This window comes from Sceloporus occidentalis, unplaced genomic scaffold (genome assembly GCF_023333645.1).
Source record: "Sceloporus occidentalis isolate IW3139 unplaced genomic scaffold, rSceOcc1.0.p SCAF_22, whole genome shotgun sequence".
Classification (NCBI taxonomy): domain Eukaryota; kingdom Metazoa; phylum Chordata; class Lepidosauria; order Squamata; family Phrynosomatidae; genus Sceloporus; species Sceloporus occidentalis.
Window position 1 is genome coordinate 14,071 of NW_028317002.1, and position 19,765 is coordinate 33,835.

At 38.6% G+C, this 19,765-nt stretch overlaps 1 protein-coding gene across 1 annotated transcript in view; it reads right to left on the bottom strand.

Annotated features, from left to right (window-relative positions):
* Window positions 1–19,765, bottom strand: part of LOC149300863 (target of Nesh-SH3-like) — a 171,001-nt gene that overhangs the window by 668 nt on the left and 150,568 nt on the right. The window contains exons 39-41 of the mRNA XM_089484449.1: window positions 6,827–6,906; window positions 5,397–5,426; window positions 2,770–2,931 (exon numbers count right to left, since the gene is read on the bottom strand). Of these exons, the coding sequence (XP_089340575.1) occupies window positions 2,770–2,931; window positions 5,397–5,426; window positions 6,827–6,906 (272 nt within the window). The remainder of the gene's footprint in view (window positions 1–2,769; window positions 2,932–5,396; window positions 5,427–6,826; window positions 6,907–19,765) is intronic.

A 19,765-nucleotide genomic window follows, 5' to 3' on the forward strand; every position in this document is an offset into this window, starting at 1 on the left:
TAAAAAAATGTTTTTGTTGAATTAAGTTGAAATGGATAGGTGGAACAGCAAGACTTAACATCAACTGAATGCATCATTACAAATAACATTCCTTGTACAGCAAATGCCTAACACTTGCATTCTTTGGTTATTGAAGCTACAAAAATAAACTTCTGTGTTATTTAATTCCTCCACTGGATGCCTCAACTTCAACCAGAGAGCATTAGTATGTAAACATCTTGCAAATGCTCTGTGTCGCTCACGTTGCAGCCACCAAGCTTATGTGCAGTTGTGATCAAAATTTTGCATACCCTTGGAGAATTGTAATATGTGTATCATTTTTAAAGAAAGCATGAGTGAGCAAAACACATTTCTTTTATTTCTTATAGGATTCATATTCAACTGTAGGTAATAACAGAATGGCACAATCAACACTCTTGCAGGTGGTTTAGCTGCCCATTGGTCATGGAAAAATGCCTCCAGGTCATGCAAAGTATTTGGTCGTCTTGCATGAACCGCACGTTTGAGATCTCCCCAGAGTGGCTCAATGATATTAAGGTCAGGAGACCGTGATGGCCACTCCAGATGCTTCATCTTTTTCAGCTGTAACCAATGGAGGGTCAACTTGGCCTTGTGCTTAGGGTCATTGTCATGCTGGAAAGTCCAAGATCGTCCCATGCGCAGCTTTTGTGCGGTAGAATGCAAATTGGTATTAAGTGATAGAACAGTATTGACTGGCATTTTCAAGGCTTTGGATATATATATATATATATATTTTCATCTTTATAAAGTTCCATCCATGTGAGAGCAAACAAACTCATTGACTATTTATACACAGACACTAATTGCAATTTAAAAAGTCACAGGTGTGGGAAATTAGCCTTTAATTGCCATTTTAACCTGTGTGTGTGTGTCACCTTGTGTGTCTGTAATAAGGCCAAACATTTAAGGGTATGTAAACTTTTGATCAGGGCCATTTGGGTGATATCTGTTATTATTATGGTTTAAAAAGGAGCCAAATAACTATGTGATAATAAATGGCTTCATATGATCACTAACCCTAAATAAAAGGGTTTTTTTAATAATCAGTCATACTTTCAAAATCAATGCCAACATTTCACAATTTCTGCCAGGGCATGCAAACTTTTGAGCACAACTTTATGTTAACAATACATGTGTTTTGATAAAATACACATGATTGGCTGCAGCAACTCCTATTTATTTGAATGGGATTTGAATGGGATTTCCATTGAGCTGGAGGAAGACTTAAATGAGACAGAAGGATAAAAACAAGTTTCTTTTTCTTCCCCAAATGCGTAATTTTACATTTTTCCACATTGAAAGGCATCTGCTATTTTAAGGGCCAGTCTCTTATTTTGCCTAAATGTGCCGGGGTGGGGGGGGGGGCGACATACATTTCTGATTTAATTGAATATACATAATTTAGTGTAAACTAAAAATATATTGCATTCAGTGTCATGAATCATACAATTAAAAAGAACAGGGGCAATCCATTCTAAGCTTTTGTCCAACTAGAAAATATTCTAATAATAGTAGATTTTCATACTATAGATGTTAACCTTACTGGTCTTTCGTTTCCAGACTTGGAATGTGTTCCTTTTTTGAATTATGTCATTATATTTGCTTTCCTCCAGTAGACAAAAGACTATTGCAATGCTTCTGATTGCTAAATTGCAATTTCTGAATGTGATTGTAATGAAATAGAAGAACAGTCTAGTCCTGGGACATATTTTACATCAACCTAATCATAACAAAACACATTGGTCCACGGAGAATATCAGCGTCTGTCCACTTGTAAATTTAATGGAACGGTAAGCCCTTATAACTAGTCACTTTCCAGATAACCCTGGCACTGGAAATAAATCTAGTCTCTTTCTTAGAACTAATGCAAACAAGAACACCGTTTGTTCTCAAAGGCAAAATCCATTCCAGATGCCCATTTAGGACCTCATTTCGATACATTGTAACTTATACGGTCATCAATGTGCTACATTATATTTCATGCAGCTTATGTAATGTAATTACGCTTGCAAAGCCCCCAGAACCCCAGTTAAAACTCATGTACAGGCTTCTATGTTCTGTATAGGTAGAATTTCCATCAATAACACAGGGGATAGCAGAAAAATAGAGATGAATCATTTTGGTTTTAGTTACTTAATTTCCTACTTGCTATAATGTAATGATAAGATGTCAAGAAAAATTGAAACATCTCCAATTCATCTTAAAAGGCAATAATGATTGCTGGTAAGCAATCAATGACATTGCGGCCACACAGCAGTCACATGGAAATAAGCCAGTAGTGTTTTTTTCTTTTACTGAAACCCGGATATTCATAAAGTTTCACTGACCAACTAGTGAAGTCTACTCTACAACGTAGTTCAGGCTGTCTTGATATGTGCCCCCATAATTATATCTGCAGTTAAACGTACGTATGTACGGCCTACCTGTTCTCACCATTGTGAGTGTGAGTGAAAGTGGGCACTGGCCAACAAATTTCGTTCCCAAATCAAAAATTCCCCCCGAGTTTTCAGCAAAACCGAATTCATTGTCGGAAAACGAATGGGCCAAAAATGTGTGCCCATTTGCACATCTACTGAATATACATCTGAATATAGCTGCTGAAGTCCTACATTTTTTAGCTTAACTTGGTGCCCCATTCCCCCCCCACCAACACAGCAATATTAACTCTGTTAACACACATTTCCATTTAAAACATTAACTCGCCATATTTTTAGTCACTATCCAAGACAAAAGAAACACAAACAACACCTGAAAGTGAATCGCTGAGGTAAATCTTGTATCTCAGGGAGTTACACAGCTGAATGCCCACAAATTTCTTGTACCAGGTCCTCTTTACGTACTGCTTCCCTTTGCATTCTGAATAGGAATCTGGTTTAAATTTAATTTCTGTCCAGATTGCGTCTTTACCAGCTGTGTGAAGAAGATGTGGAGAAGTAAACGAGTTAATACTTGAAAAAACAAGATGTAGAATTATTTCAGTACATATTAATCTAATCATTCATTCGCCAAAATGATCCAAGAACATAGCCATACATGTGTATTAAAGCTGCTGTTACCCTCTCCCTACCCCCCATTCTCCCTACCTACCCTCTCCCTACTACCCTTCTCACTATCTACCTTCTCCCTTGCCCCCCTTCTCACTATCTACAGTGCAGTCCTGTGGTGGGGACACGAGGCCTCTGTCTCGCTGCTCTGCCCCGGTGCGCGAGGCTAAACTGCAGAACACTGGCATATGACGTCATATGCCGGCGTTCAGCGTGAAGAGCCGGCACCCGAGACAGACACCTCACGCTCCCACCACTGCAGTTGGGGCAGCGCTGAGGCAGGCGGCGGCAGGGAGCAGAGGAGACAAAAGGGTGCGGAGCGGTTGCTGAAAACAACCGCTCGGCACCCTTTGGGGCCCCTGACTGACAGAACTCCAGGGCCCGGTCGCAGTCGCGACCCCGGTAGTGCCGCCACTGCCTATTACACTTTAATAACTGAATGCTGCATTAGGTAGATCATTCCTAGTATGATTGATTGCCTAATCCCTTTTCAGGAATAGCTATTTAATCTAATAACGGTTTCTGGAGAGTTGACTGAGGAGTTTGAATGGGGAGTATTCATTATCGAGGGCCACCACCAGTAAGTTTCTCCAAAGTAAAGGGCTGGGCTGGACCTATATCATGGATAATTCAGCATCAATCTCCTTGACTTAACTATTAGTTATACAGGAGCAGCCAAGAAACTCACTGAGGGTGGATCTTCAAGTCAAGGAGCTGAAACTCAACTATCCTGTCAACTTTCCATTTACTGAATTGACCCAAATGTCTCAAGTGACACAAAGGCTGCCACTGATAGGTCGTTGCCATGGAAACTGAAAAAGCTTTACCGTTTCTTTGGTGTTTTTATATATAAAAAATATATACCTTTAAATATGAGTCCAAGTCAAAATATAATAGAATTCATTTACAGAATACATATGTAGTAAATTCAATATCTTATCTGATAACCTGGCCCATGAAATGATGGTGGTGAAAGATTTAAGTAAGGGTATTAAAATGTTAAAACTATTTATCTTTAAAAAAAGGAAAAAAATTAAGAAAGTTGGGTAGTATTTAGGGTTGTAAATTAGCGGTGTTTTCAATAAACTGTGACAGATATCCCACCAGGCACACATTTTGGACTGTGTCTGACTCTACTACAAAGACCGTGGTTAGAATTGCTCAGTAGGAGGGCATGTGCTGTACATTTATTTTTAAGTTAATAACATATTATGTGCACACATGCACTGCAGAATTACACATAAAACGCATTTTACCCATGATGTATGCTTTCGGTAACATTACCGGCATATTGTAAGTTCCCCTTTGTTCTGTCAGGGCTTTAAATTTTATTTCTATTCTCGGAACTTGTTTGAAAATTATTGGGATCATTTAGCTAAAACAGGTAATACTGATGATCCTGACATCTTTTATGTGTAAGTATTTTTTTTTGTGCTTACGAAAGATAACAGCAGTTGATTCTACAATTTTTTGTACATTAAGAAATATTGAAGAAATGGTGTGGATACATGCAGCCGCCCACTGCGTTGTTATGCTCCAGGCCTATATACTTTATATATTTTATATATTATTTGCTAATATCTGTTTTTTCTATTATATTCCTTGCTATAAGAATCACATTTTCCCCGCTGAACTGCTCCACCACTGCACCAGGTGTGATGTTTTTTATTATGAATAAGCGTGATCTGAGAGATTTTAACGTGTATTATCTATTAAGTTCAAAAACAGTTCACGTGTACTGAATTGCTGGCTCACCACAATCCTTTTTATGTATCCCATTTAGAAGTGGAAACCATAATGCTAATGAAAGCAACATTCCCTTCCTAGTCAGAGTTACCACATAATACTGGCTCAGGTAGAGAAATAGTGTATATGCATTATCATATGATGGCGTTGTAACAGGCCCGCTGAATGACCAATTCACTTTGTAATTTGACTAAGGATGATAGGAATTGTAGTCTGACAGCAACCGGTTGACTACCATTTATATTCTACATCTTGTTATCTGATCAGTGAATAGATGGATCATATGCCAATGCATAACATGTTTTAGGACCAACTATAATTAAACTACAATGATACCCCTAGGACACAATGCCTTCCCAATCACATCTCACAGAATCACAGGATATTTTGGAAGACCACATTATTTAGCAATTAGTACGGAAAAACTACAGCCTTCACTGCGTGAGCAGCAGGTGAACAGGAACTACAGTCAGGAGTGGAATTAACAATGGAGTGCTGTTGTGTAGGGGTTTTGCTATTGACAAGTGGCACCATTTATATTGTCTAAGAAAAACACACACTTTAATGTAATTTGCCATATCTTACCTTTAACAGGTTCGCTCACCCTTGGGTCCGCTACGGAAAAAAAAAAGACACACATTTATAACATGGCATATAGTCAGAATTGCCACATGGAATAGTGGCAGTGTTATATGTTAACATCCATTGAAAATGTAATTTTAGCCATTCCCATACGCCTTGAAATCATTCCGAGATGGAGACAGACTCTCTGCATACCCATGTTGCTCAGCTCAAAATGATAGAATACAGATGTAGAGTCAGCTGGAGGGGATGCAATGGATTGCAGATCTCTTGTGAATTCCCACGATGCCTCATACTTCTACATTATGCTCTAAACTAGTCAGCCCCTGCAGCAGTCTGTTAAAATGATTCCAGCTTTAGCTAAAACTACAATATAGTCACCTGTTTACTGAAACACTGTCGCTACACATTTTCATTGAGCAATCTATTTTCCCTGCATCAGAACACGTGGATGTAGCTATACTGTATTAAGCAGCACGGAAAAGTATCCATATTAAAAAAAAGGTGTAACCAACAATAAACTTTGTATTATCCCCAAAATAAAGCTATTTTTTCTACCACATTCATTGGTATCACTGGATGGTTTTAAAATACAATAGGTATTTAAAGCAAAAACAAAGTTGCTTTTGAAATATAAAGTTTGGACTTTTCTGGGGACAATGAAAAAGCATACAAAAAAAAAGCAAAATAGATATAGCCATATTGGTCCCAGAGAATATAGAATCTTCAGTCAAACATCAGAAAAAGATGTCACATGGGTGTTTCTTTATTTTTGAAGATCTCTTAGGTCCTGAACCCAATGTAATACTACATTCTTTTCTATGTTGACTCAATGAAAGGTATTACCTTAGACAAAAGACTAGAAGAGCATGAAACTGATAATGCTAACTTTAGTTGACCACAGTTTTGTTTTTACTTTTATTTTTTTCATACAATCCATTGTATTTTTAGCCTTCAGGGAAAGGTCTGGAGGACCTGAACTTGAATGTGTAAATGAATTGAAGAGCAGGTGTCAGAGGACTTCCATGGAACTTGTATGACAAACTTGCTTTTAGTACTGGATAGAGATACACTAAGGTTGGAGAAATTGGATATGACTTCAATTTAATCTTTACACAATAAAACATGAACCTTCACAGCAGTGGATCCACCTAGCTTTTCTTGCTTTTGGCCTTCTCATTATTATTGCTGCTCACGTTTGCAGCACATGCACCTTTTACACCAGTGAACTGATTTCACAACTCCTCACATCCCAAAGAAGTAAAAATAGAATCAATCATGTGTTGCTTTCCCTAACAGAAATATAAAACGGTGCTCCCAAAAGTTTCATTATTGTAATGTAAAAAACACCATTTTTTGTAAGCAATCAGAGCAAAACCAAATGTTCAAAATGGAACTTAAGATCTTAAGAAATAGCAGATACATGAAATTACCTGATTCTGTGTTGAATTCCACAGTGTTACTGCTTGGACCCTCTCCCAGTGGATTTTTCGGTATCACTTGGAATTCATAACTAAGAAAACAAACACAAAAAAAGTGGTGAGCATTGTATGCAGCAGAATCTGCAAACCAAAGCTCTGTTCTTTGCACCAATCCAGAACACAGTGCTGGGTAGGATTATTTTTCTTGCAGATGCCCACAGTAATATATATATATATATATATAATAGTATATTTTTTAGAGTAAATTAATGTTTATTGAATATTCAAGTATAAGGGATACAGAAAGGAAAAAAGAGAGGGAAGGCCATCGGACACCATGGGAAACAGGTCAACACCCATTCCCGAGGGGAATTATCCCTCACCGGGTGAGCGGGGATGGGATGGTGGGGAGAGGAGTACCCCGGATCAAGTGGCATATGCAGAACGTCGAACGGATAAAAAGATGGCCTGAGGCCCACTGCATGGCAGTGTCCACAGCTAACCAGGGTATTGATCCAACAGGGAGACCCAACAGACCGCTCACCACATCGATCTACTGCTTCTGTCGTGAACCATGTACCCGCTCCAGCACACGTAGAAGATGACAAGCCCTATAATACATATGGGGAATGGGCAGCGCAAGAACCCCTCTTCGATTTAGGGAGAATCTTATGCAAGGGGAGCGGGTTCCCCAAACAAACCAGAGAAAGGCAGAGCCGACAGAGGCAAAAAAAGGGTGGTGGAATATGTATAGGGAGAGTCTGGAAGAGATATAGTAGCCGGGGGAAAATATTCATTTTGATAGTGTTGACTCTGCCCAGCCAGGAAACCGCAAGCCCTGACCACTTGCGGCGATCAGCTTGCAAAGTAGTTAACAATGGTTTGAAATTGTAAGCGTAAAGTTGGGAAAAATAGTCCAATACCCAAATCCCAAGATACCTCAGCTTAGAGTGGCACCATGCAAAAGGGAAAGAGGCTGCGAACATGTGGCTCTCTGCCAGAGGCAGAGTAACATCTAGAATCTCAGGTTTGGCCATATTAATCTTAAAATGTGAGAGTTTCCTGTAATCCTTGAGCTCTTTCAATATAGACGGTAGAGAGGTCCGAGGCTGCGAGACAGCAAATAAAAGATCATCCGCATAACCTAGAAGTATGATGGATCCGCTCCACCTGCAAACCCGTGATGTCCGATTCAACCTAAGGGCAGCCCTGATGAGTCTCATTCCCTATGAGGAAAGAGTCAGAAAGGGAACCATTGATGCAGAGTCGCGCGGAGGGGGTCGTATATAGGGATTGGACCCAGGAAAGAAAACCCAAGCCAAAACCCATATGCGGGAGGGTGGCTAGCATAAACAACCAGTCCACCCTATCAAAGGCTTTCTCTCTGTGGAGAGAAAGATGGTAGGCGTAGAGGTGAGTTTCATGTAGTGCAACAGACTGAGGGCACGGATGGTACCATCTCGGGCCTCACAACCCAGGACGAAACCCGACTGATCAGGATGGATCAGCGTGGGCAGAAGCGGCTTTATACGGATGGCCAGCATTGGCCAGTATTTCGAACTTGAGATCGAAATTGAGAAGTAAAATAGGGCGGTAGCTACGACAGATTGACACGGACATGGTTTGGGCGTGTATCTGCCCACCCTCCAATATTGAGTTAAAGGCATCCACAAAATGCAGACCCAACAGGTCCCGGATGCGAGAGTAGTACCGCAGAGACAGCCCATTTGGGCGCGGGCACTTCCCCGCTTGAGAGGATTTCACGGCCAATACGAATTATGATTATGACAAGGAACATCTAGTCCAGCTAATGCTCCGTATGTTTTGCCCATAATATTTTTTACTATAAAGGCCTGAAACAAACATAGAAGGAAACAAACATAGAAGAACTCAAAAGTCCCTTAGTAAAGGAGCTACTGTAAGGGAAAACTCTAGCAAGTAACAGAATGCTTAGTTAGTTCATTATTCATCTCAATGATTTCAATGAAACTCATCGGGGTCTAACCTAATAAGGCACCCTGGCGATGGTTCCCCTCTGTGTTGGCTCTTTAAAAATGGAAGCTGAAGGTCAAACATGTGTACCATTTGACAGAAGCTCAACACCTGATTTAGATTACACCCATGAATTACAATTTTAAGAATAAATGGAGACCTGATGAAACTGCTTTATTCTTTTCTATTTTATGCAAGGGAAGAAAAATACATTAGTGAAACAAAGAAGGCAAAAGCACTTTGCGATACCAGCTGTAGAAACAGGAACACTTGTTATACAGGAACAATCCGTCATTGTTACAAGTATATGATTATGTATTGTTATGGGGCTTACAGTTCAAAATTCCACTTGCATCTGGTGCATAGTTGACACCAAAGTCATCCTGGTGATTCATTTTGTTGTGATATATTTATGCCCATTAACAACACTCGGTTAAGCTAATAAATGGAGAAATGGGATCTTTTTTCAACCCTTTTACGATGTGATCCTGCCAGTAAAGGCCGGGTGAGGACAAAGTAGATGGAAGTTTGGACATATAACATAAAAAATGATGGCTATTAAACAAAACATCTTCTGACAAAATAGCACGTGGATTAGTTTGCTTCAAATCTGTGATGATTGAAACATACTATATGGACTATATGAAAAAAAGAGATTTTGTTCTGCATGAATGTATTTTTACTTCGCCTGGATGTTTTACTTCGCACAGGTTGTCAATATGTGAGGAGCGGGTATAGGGACCATATGGAGTAGTAGTCAAGTGTGGATGTGTGCTAACCTGGGCGAGTGGGCATGTGTTTGGCTACACAATTCATTCTGACATACCCTACTCAGGGCATCGGTATCATCATTCAGGACTATTATTTTTTTAATTTCAAATAATATATGTCACAAACTTTGTGTAATATGTGGGAGAAGCATCTTAACACCCAGTACCCAGGATTTGAGTAGTTATTATGGCCCATTAAGTTATGTCTCCCATTTTGCTTCTTTGAGGACACCTGGTTGCCTTTGCAAAACTGGGAGAGGAGAAGAAATAAATAACATCCCAACAGGAAATTGATTGCTACGCTATGTCTGCCACCTTTTGCCACCGGCCCCAGCTTTCACAGATCCTTTGTTTCTTAAATCAAATATGTCTCAAACAACTACACTGATTGAAAAGCAGAAGTCATAAGTTACAGATAGTGCTAAAAACTGTGATGGTTTAAGGATGCTAAATATTGTGTTGATGACAATTCCCCTCTAAAGCGTGGAAAGTTTGTAGGGTTTTACTTTACGTAAGGCTCTAATGTATGTAATTTGCTGGTGCTTATTAACCAGATTGAAAATGAAGCTCCACAGAACACCATGAGGTTTCACCAAAATGGTACTCTTGTAGGCTTTATAAATCTTCCCCAGTAGAATATTATTTAAATGTTTGAGGCCCTTCATGAACTTTAATGATTGTTTCTACAATACTCCCTTTGTGATTCACAGTAACTTTTTAGCCTGGATTAATTTCCAGTTGTTCCAGCAAATATGCGCTGGCAGAAGATACAGACACAAGTAATTGGAACCACTAAAGCCAATGGTTGAACAATACACTACAAATGTGTAATATTTTTTTTTGCTCAGACAGTTTTTTCAGGTGTAAAGGTTTCATGCGGAAAATTCTTCAAGTTACCAAGAAGAAAGTTTAGTATCCGCAAAACCCCTTGGGCCTTAATGGGAGAAGCCATAAAATGATTATCTACCAATACTGGAACAGACAGAAGGTGTAAAGTGGGTTGTAAGGACGTATAGCCACTGGACAATAGTTAATTTATTTCACGGTTTTAGCATGAACTAACTGCTGATATGGGAAAACTAAGACCCAAATGAGGTCTCTAGCCATTAATTTAAAATAAGTAACTTATTATTAAGGAACTGGAAAAACATAATTTATTGTTTTATGTTTTCCATTTTTGTTTTAATTTTATTTGTTCCAGAGCGTTAATTGTGCAAAACAGATACATATGGAACTACCAATAGCTTTTGGAGACCCATGTTATTTGGCTTCTACAACCCTAGGTGACCTCACCTACTTCAAAATGGGGTAGGTCTTCTCATTTTGCTCCCTAAATACTCAATACCTTGGTTACCTGTTACTTTCCCTGGCAATAACTCCTCCAGTATCAAAAACAGCGAAGAAATAATCCTGCTCTACCCAACTCTTACCCAACATGTCAGGTGGAAAACCGGCTCTGGTTTTTTTTTTACATCAATTCATTTTTTTATAGCAGCCTGAATTTTACAAAAAATATTTGAATTCTGTTGTATGCTTTAATGTTAGTAATGTAGCCATTCAAATTTCAAACTTTTCTTTTTAGAAATATTTTTAACATTGCTCTATACCAGGGGCGTCCAACATGCGGCCCGCGGGACCTCGAGGTGTGGCCCGCGTGAGATCGGCAGCCAGGATCACAAGAGCCCTGCTTCTTACTCGAGGGAGGGTCTATTCTCTGCTCCAGTCCTGTCTCCTCTGTGGGGAGAACGAGGGAGGCCGCGCCCCCTGCTGAAGTCTGTGATCGGCATTGAGAGCTGTAGAGCAGGTAAGGGGGTGGGGAAGGTTGTGTGAATGAGTATGTCTGATTGAGGGAATGAATCTGTGAATGAATGAATTTGTGTGTGTGTGATAGCATGGATGTGTAAGTGCTGGAACCTAGGCATGATGGGACTGTGATTGCTGTTAACAATCCCACTCCTATCATGCCAAGTCAGCCAGTACATGCTGAAACCTGGCTAGCTGCCCCCCCTTGTGTATTGATGCTGCCAGCAGTATGGGGTCTGCACTTACAGCCACCCTGTACCAGCATGTACTGGCTGACTTGGGATGATAGGAGTGTGATTGCTAACAGCAATCTGCTAACAGCAATCACAGTCCCATCATGCCTAGGTTCCAGCATTTACTGGTTGCCTGGGTATAAAAAGAGTGTGTTTGCTGTTAGCAATCACACTCCTATCATGCCAAGTCATATTGTTGATTTTTTTGTCCAATTGTGGTGTGTTACTTTTAATAAAAGTGTGGTTACACACTAAAATTGGACAAAAAATACCGGTACAATGCCCAGCCAACCAGTACATGCTGGAATCTGGGTATGCCTGAGATTGCTGTTAAAAATCATAATATATAATTTTTTGTACAATTTTGGTGTGTAACTTACTTTTATTAAAAGTGTGTGGGGGGTCACTTTCAGTTTTGGCTAAGTGAACCCTGAATTTTTGGTTTTGGTCCAGAATTTTCATTTTAGTGCATTGCTAAAATAAATAGAACTATTTTATTTTTACTTATCCAGAATCCTGAATTTGTAGGCCCAGAAATCCCAGAAATCAGTGAGAGGAAAAGTAAAGGTTTTGTGTCATTTACTTTATTTTAATCTGCATATCTTATTAAAGGCCATATTTTCTCACAGTGGCCCGTGCACAGCGGCCCGCGCACGTATACAATTCTGATGAAGTGACCCACTGCAGAAAAAACTTGGACGCCCCTGCTCTATACCTTGCTTTCCATTCATTCTCAACCTAAATTTGATCCTTCAGAGGTGGAATCTGAATCCAACCTACATAATTTCTTTTGTATATTCCAAAGCAAGTGTCAATTCCGACCAACAGTAGGTATCACTGAATAAGGGCTGGATTTTTAGTTGCCTACGTGAAGCACGTCTGCACCATCCTGCTCCTCCATGCACTTTTATGCTAACACAGGAGGTAACATGGGAGTGGTGCCCATTCTGAGCTCCATAAGCAGCCACCTGGTTCACCAATATGGCATCGCTGCCTTTGCATGCACTGCCAAAGACTTTTAGTATGGTTTATAATTACACTTCTCCTGTTTTCTTCTTTTAGAGTGAAATCCGCATCTTGGCTGTTCCCCTAAACTGCTGTCAGTGGGTGTGACACAAAACATGCATTACATGTTTTTTTGGGGAAAATAAAATGCCCACAGTTCTTAGCAGATAGCATTCGGAGTCTAGCTAATGCAAAACATCCATTTCCAGGAATCAACCATATTATCAAACTCATATTTATGACCGGAGGACATTAAGACAGAACACGTATATTTAATAAAACATTTCATTCTGATTTTGTAAACCTTGAACGCTTTCTATTAAAAAAAGAAATATAATTGTAGATCAGTTCAAAGCTGAAAAATGCAGAATAAAATGATATCAATATGTAACAAAAATGTACTGCAATCAAAGATAGAGCCTATTTGCAAATGGATATGGAAAGTTAAACTATTATTTTAACCTCATTATGATACTAGAACCTCTCTATGACCTGTTTGTGGATTATGAATGCAATGTACATTTAAAAAATGTAATTAACCATGTTTTAAATAAAAACCCTGTCCCTTATCTTCTTGTCTTAATACTAAAGTTGGCATTAGAAGAAGAGGTTTGGGGACAAATAAAATTGCCAACGACAAAACACACTTTCTATCTGGGCAGAAAAACCAATGCTATGATACAACTCCTACTGACTTAATCAAGACATGTAGAGAATTATTTTTGGATTCCAGCGGTGGTCTAGCCCGGGTGTGACAGAGGGGCAATTACTGGTTTAAAATTCTTAAGCGGGTTGAGGCAGCATAATAGTGGGCTGTGCACATAACACTATGTTATATGGTCGCACATTAGTTGCCCAGTAGGTTGACCAGTGTGCTAGCAAGAAGGAAGCCAAGTGCCACACAAACTTATCCTGTATATTCAATTAGAGTGTTAGTATGAGTGTATGTGAACATGTGTAAGTAAAATTAAGAAAGAGACAGGGGGGATTGGTTGTACTTGCCCCCAGACCAAACCCTCCCCTTTCAGTTTCCCTTTCAATGCCACATTCTTCTCTTGATTGCTGTAAATGTTTCTGGATACAGTGTCAAAACTTTCCGACTCCTGAAACCAAAATCTTCCTGCTGTTAATATACTACAGACATTAGCGTACTTTATTTAGTTAGAAGGAAATGACTAAAACCTGAGAAGAACGTTGCAATGATAGAAATATGTGCGTAGTTATTCAACCAAAGCTAACAAATGAAAACTCCAATAGGTATGAGTACCACACAGGGACTCGCTCACTTCTCACAATTTATGCTGCTTTCAAATATTACTGATTTGTTTAAACCGGTTCATAACATGTGGGGACCCAACACTGTTTTTTTTACAGATGCTGCCATTGTGACTTTTAGAAATTTGTGATTTGCAATAACCTTGAGTTATTGATTTATAGAGTAATTAGTCAAACCTGATTACTCGTCAGAATTTTAGAACAGAACCCTCCGAACATCCATATATAATTGTAATTGTGCCCTGGCTCCGTATCAAGCAGAAAGAGACATGGGCTGTGATACTTTGTAGAATGCTGGTGGATAGTTTGTAGAATGCATGGCCTCAAAGCTAGTTTGATCCATGGGACTAGGGTGGTTTAGAGAGATTTGTGTAGGGAAAACATATATTTAAGTATTAAAAAACATACAAAATGTTGTATTTTTCTATATGGTATATTTGTATATAATGTTGAGGAGGTTTATGCTATGCTGATGGATGCGTTAGGTGGTGGCACCATCACTGTGTCAGAGGCTCTGTCACGTGATGTCATGTGACAGTTTTGTCTTCCTGTTAACTCAAGAAGGGATACAACATGGGCTTGTTTCTGTATCTAATGAACCTAAGTAGGTGGTTCCTTTTGCCAAACAATTTCTTTGAAGAGATAGCATCCCTGATAAATATGCCACTGCTGGCATCCAACTAATGTGGTTAAAATAAACAGATTTGGGGCCCTGACAAAAGCAATTTGTATTGTATCATATTAATGACTAGACTCTCTTTATATTAAGTACTTATGTGGACATATGGGCAACTCTGGTTTCATCTTAGCTTGAGTATGTATTAAAAGAGTCCTTCTTATTCTCAAATGATGTCAATACAAGGTTCATAACCCTGACTACACTGAACACATGGTGTACATATGCAGATAGTCCTCTAGTAGAAGGAGCAGCAGCTTTAGTTGGGGCCAGTTTCCCTATTGAGTGATTAGTCTTCCTTGCGCACTCCCCTGAAAGCCAGCCCTGTTATTCTGTCGAGATTTGCGCAGACCTCCGTTGAAGCTTCTCAGTGCTGCCTAATGCAGATGACATATCCAGGTACTAGATAGATAGATAGATAATATTGGAACTTTTACCAAGCCACAAGCTGACTAGAACACACAATCACGATTCTGTAGCAATACAAGAAAGTAAGCTGAGTTTTATATTGCCATGAGGTTTCAAAATCATTCAATGCAAACGCCAAACTGAAAGCAATTTCCTATGAAGCAAAATCCAGTAATTGATAAACCACATGGGTTTCTGGCATTCAGACTGCATATTTTCATGTTTTCTCAATAGATATTTATACTTTGAACACTGCAACATTAATATTAAGTTAACATTTTTAACAAATGTTTCAGCTATATCTTTACCCTCCATCGACAGACACCCATGCTTAGAGGCAATGCAGCCCTCTATATCATTTTCACTGGTTTCCTTTGCAGTCACATCCCGTGAAGTGGAAACCAAATGTTTGAACAGACTTAATCAATGTCGCTAACACTCACAGCTGAGAGTTCGAAAGCGAAACCTTGGATTTTAGGCTTGAAATCTTTGGGAGTTTAATGGATGGCAACTACAATTGGATTCCAATTATCATATATTAATAGTCTGGCTGTCTGACATTGCTGACACATTATTAGAAGAAGACTACCCAATGTCTTCAGAAAGCTAATGGAAGTTGTAAAGGAAGCTGCGTACGCAATATGGAAAACCACTTTTTTCCATATGAAGAAATAATTTCCGTATGTTTTACTTATTTTATGATCATTGGAGGGTCATGAATGTTCACTAGTAATGGTATAACATTAATTTGTACCTCCTACTCATGTCAAATGAAATTTCCTTATAAGAGTTCCTAATTGGTACAAATGAGATTTGGTGAGCAGCTAAATCCACTAATTGAACCTGAAAACGTTGTACTTCTGGACAATGTGAAAAAAAGACCTGTAAATGTAATCATCATTCCCAGAGAGATTGCTTCCAAAAACATTGTCTTAAATGCTAAAATGGCCTTAATATTTTGCTAAAAATGAAAATTAGATCTGTAGCTTTCATATTTTCTAACCATAGGCGTAAACATAAACCTGTAGCTGAGGCATTAATGGCCTAGAATTTCATCATACTGATGGCAGGAACATCTTTAGGTTACTTTACTGAGATAGTGGCAGACAGGTGGGACAGCCTCCCAGCATAAGTGGTAGAGGCTAATGCAGTGAGAGGATTTAAATGTGTATGAACAGGCATATGGCTATCCTGAATATAAAACAATACCAAGGACTGATCAAGGTATTTACATCATAGGCATACTGGTTATTTGCTGTCAAAAATATTGATGTTCCATTTGGAAGATGTACATGTACAAGTATAAACTAATCTGAAAAACATGCTACTTTAGGCAACTTTTTGAAACCAGTTAATGATGACTTGTTTTAAGTGTATTCTAATACTAAAAGCATGATATATGCAGTAAAAAACATCTTGAACTACAGCTCGAGAAGTGTAATAATTCATGCCCTGTTCTAATGTGTTTTCATTCTGTAAGATTTGGTAATTTTAGAATAAGCACTAATTCAAACATAAGTCAAAGTACTTTAGAAATTACATGGAAATTATAAGAAAAAGTCCAGGGGTTTAATTTCTAGCATTCATGTCTTGTTTGCAAATTGTGACCAACTATTCTATAAACACTGGGTCTCTGGATCACACATTGCCAGGCAAGAAGCCATTCATATAATCCTGCATTTTGTTGAGTTATAAGCCAGTGGAAAAGTGCTAAAAAGGGACTATATAAACACTCCAAAACAAACAGTTGAATAAACAGAGGAGACTTTAAAGTGATGCTTGGCGGTGCTGGAATCGCAAGACTTTTAACTGTAGCTACATGAGAAAAACATGGAAATCCCATTAAGAAGTCCATATATCACCTAAATGTTTGCTTACCCCTCAGAAAAACCACATTGCCCTCAGAAACAGGTCTGTGGTCTTACAGCTTTAACGTCAGGTAAATAATAAATTACTAAAGGTTTCAAGGGGCAAGTTCTACATTGTAGAGACATTTATTATGAAATGCTTGAAAATACTGATAGGTAATATGTTTCCCATTAAAACGTGTGTGCGATCATCCACTCCCTTCTTAAAAACTAGTTATGGTACAAGGCCAACATAATAAATGAAAACCCTACTGCTAGATAAAACGTTACGGGATTATTTGTAGTGAAATAGTGACCTTCATTTGGTCACTTTCTTTTAAGCAGACTATCCACCAATCATAAAAGTGACGTAACAACCTATGCACGGAATATGACAAATCGGTAACATTGGAAGCCAACACACTATAGAGACATAGGACTTCACAGCACATGAGAACCATCTAGTCTGTCCATTTTCTGCTGTAAAAAAGTCTCAACCCTTAAATCAATTATTGGACTCACCTCATGCATCATTATTGGACCCATGCATGTTTAAAATATATGAGTATTCAGTTCCCGTGATGACATCTGAAAGGATGTCAAGCAGTGTTCCCTCTAAGCTGTGCGCTTGTGCTCGCGCACATAACTTTTCGAGGGACTAACATTGTGCGCACAGTAAGTAACGGGGAGCTGGGGGGGGCGGGCAGTCCGTCCAGGGTGACGCTGGCACTCCTCCAGAGACGGACATTAATGTCCGCCGCTGGAGGAGCAAGCTCGGTTGGGGAGATCAAAAATCTCACCCCAACCGGCTTAAAATCAATCAAGGGAGCGGGAGGTCTGTTAATACAGACCTCCGATCCTGCTCCCTTGCTATGCGCGCGGCAACTGACGCTCTGCGTCGGGATTTGATGTCAGATCCCGGCACACAGCACTGAAGCCACGCCCACCTTCTTTACTGCACCGGAAGGACAGGACACAGAAGAAGAAGAAGAGTGAAGAGGAAGAACGAAGAGGAGGAGGAAAAGTAACTAACAGAGGAAAGCTAGGAAAACATTAAGTGAGAGTGGATTAGTAAGTGTGTGAGAGTGATGGGTGTTATGCTGTAGTTTATGCTGAATGTTTGTGAATGAGTGTGTGTGTGTGATAGCATGGATGTGTAAGGGGGGGGATAGCATGGCATAGGGAGGCTGTAATCACATTAATATGATGCCCAGGTTCCAGCATGTACTGGCTGCCTGGGCATGATAGGAGTGTAATTGCTGTTAGCAATTATATATATATATGTGTATATATATATGTATATATATATATGTGTATATATATATATGTGTATATATATGTGCATGTATATGTGTATATGTATATATATATGTGTATATATATGTATATATATATATGTATATATGTGTATATATATATATATGTATATATATGTGTGTGTATATATATATATATGTGTGTATATATATATGTGTGTGTATATATATATATATGTGTATATATATATATATATATATGTGTGTATATATATATATATGTGTGTGTGTGTATATATATATATATATATGTGTGTGTATATATATATATGTGTGTATATATATATATGTGTGTGTGTATATATATATATATATATATGTGTGTGTGTATATATATATATGTATGTATATATATATATATATATGTGTGTGTATATATATATATATATGTGTGTGTATATATATATATATGTGTATGTATGTATATATATATGTGTGTGTGTATATATATATATGTGTGTGTATATATATGTGTGCGTGTATATATATGTGTGTGTGTGTATATATATTTTATTTTTAATAAAGTGTTTTTTTTTTTTAAAGGGGGGGTCATTTTCAGTTTCGGTCAAGTGATTGCTGAATTTTCGGTCCAGAATTTTCATTTCGGTGCATCCCTATATACTAAGCCAGACACTGAAGCAGTAGGCCTACACCACATCAATGTTTGGCTTAGTATATAGTGATAGGGGTTATGCTACATTATTGTCAATGTCTGGCTCAATGTATAGTGATAGGTGTTGTGCTGTGCCTCAGTATATAGTGATAGGTGTTATGCTGTACCCCAGTCAATGTGTGCCTCAGTATATAGTGATAGGTGTTATGCTGTACCACCGTCAATGTCTGCCTCAGTACATAGTGATAGGTGTTATGCTGTACCCCAGTCAATGTGTGCCTCAGTATATAGTGATAGGTGTTATGCTGTACCCCTGTCAATGGTATGCAGTTTTCCCAATAAAAAAAAGAATAATATATGTATATTGATCCTTTATGCAGCCCGGAGCCCCCGCTCATGATTCGCTCATAATTAATTTTTGCGGTGAGAATTTCAACTTTAGAATAGACCATGGAGTCAAAAGGGTTAGAAATATATAGCTCCACCCCCTTGCAATGTGATTTTTTTTGCAGCTCCACCAACTTTACATGGACTGTAGAAGCATATTGTTAGCACAAAATTTTAGCTCTGGGAAAAATTTTGCACAACCAAGGAGAATTAGAGGGAACATTGATGTCAAGGCAAAGCAACACACCTCTGAAGAAGCAGACCATGTGAAAGTGTGACATGCATGTTTTTCCTTCTAAAATGTATGTTATTTCTGTAAATGGAACTGTACATTTAGGATTACTACTTTTCTGTGATTTTTTAAATAACCGCAATATTGGAATTTTTAGCTTTCCAGCTATGATAAAGCTTTCCATGTATGGTGGGAATATGTCTATACCACACATATGAGTTATTTCTTACCAGATTGGATTAAGATAGGAATTCCCAATACTCACTATGGTTTCTAAATTAGCTTAATGTGGTGCTAAGTTAAATCATTGAGGATGTGGAGTTGGAATTCAAAATCCCATTCTACGCTATGATTTATAGAATATTTATATTTAGTCAGCCTGGCCATGTAGTAT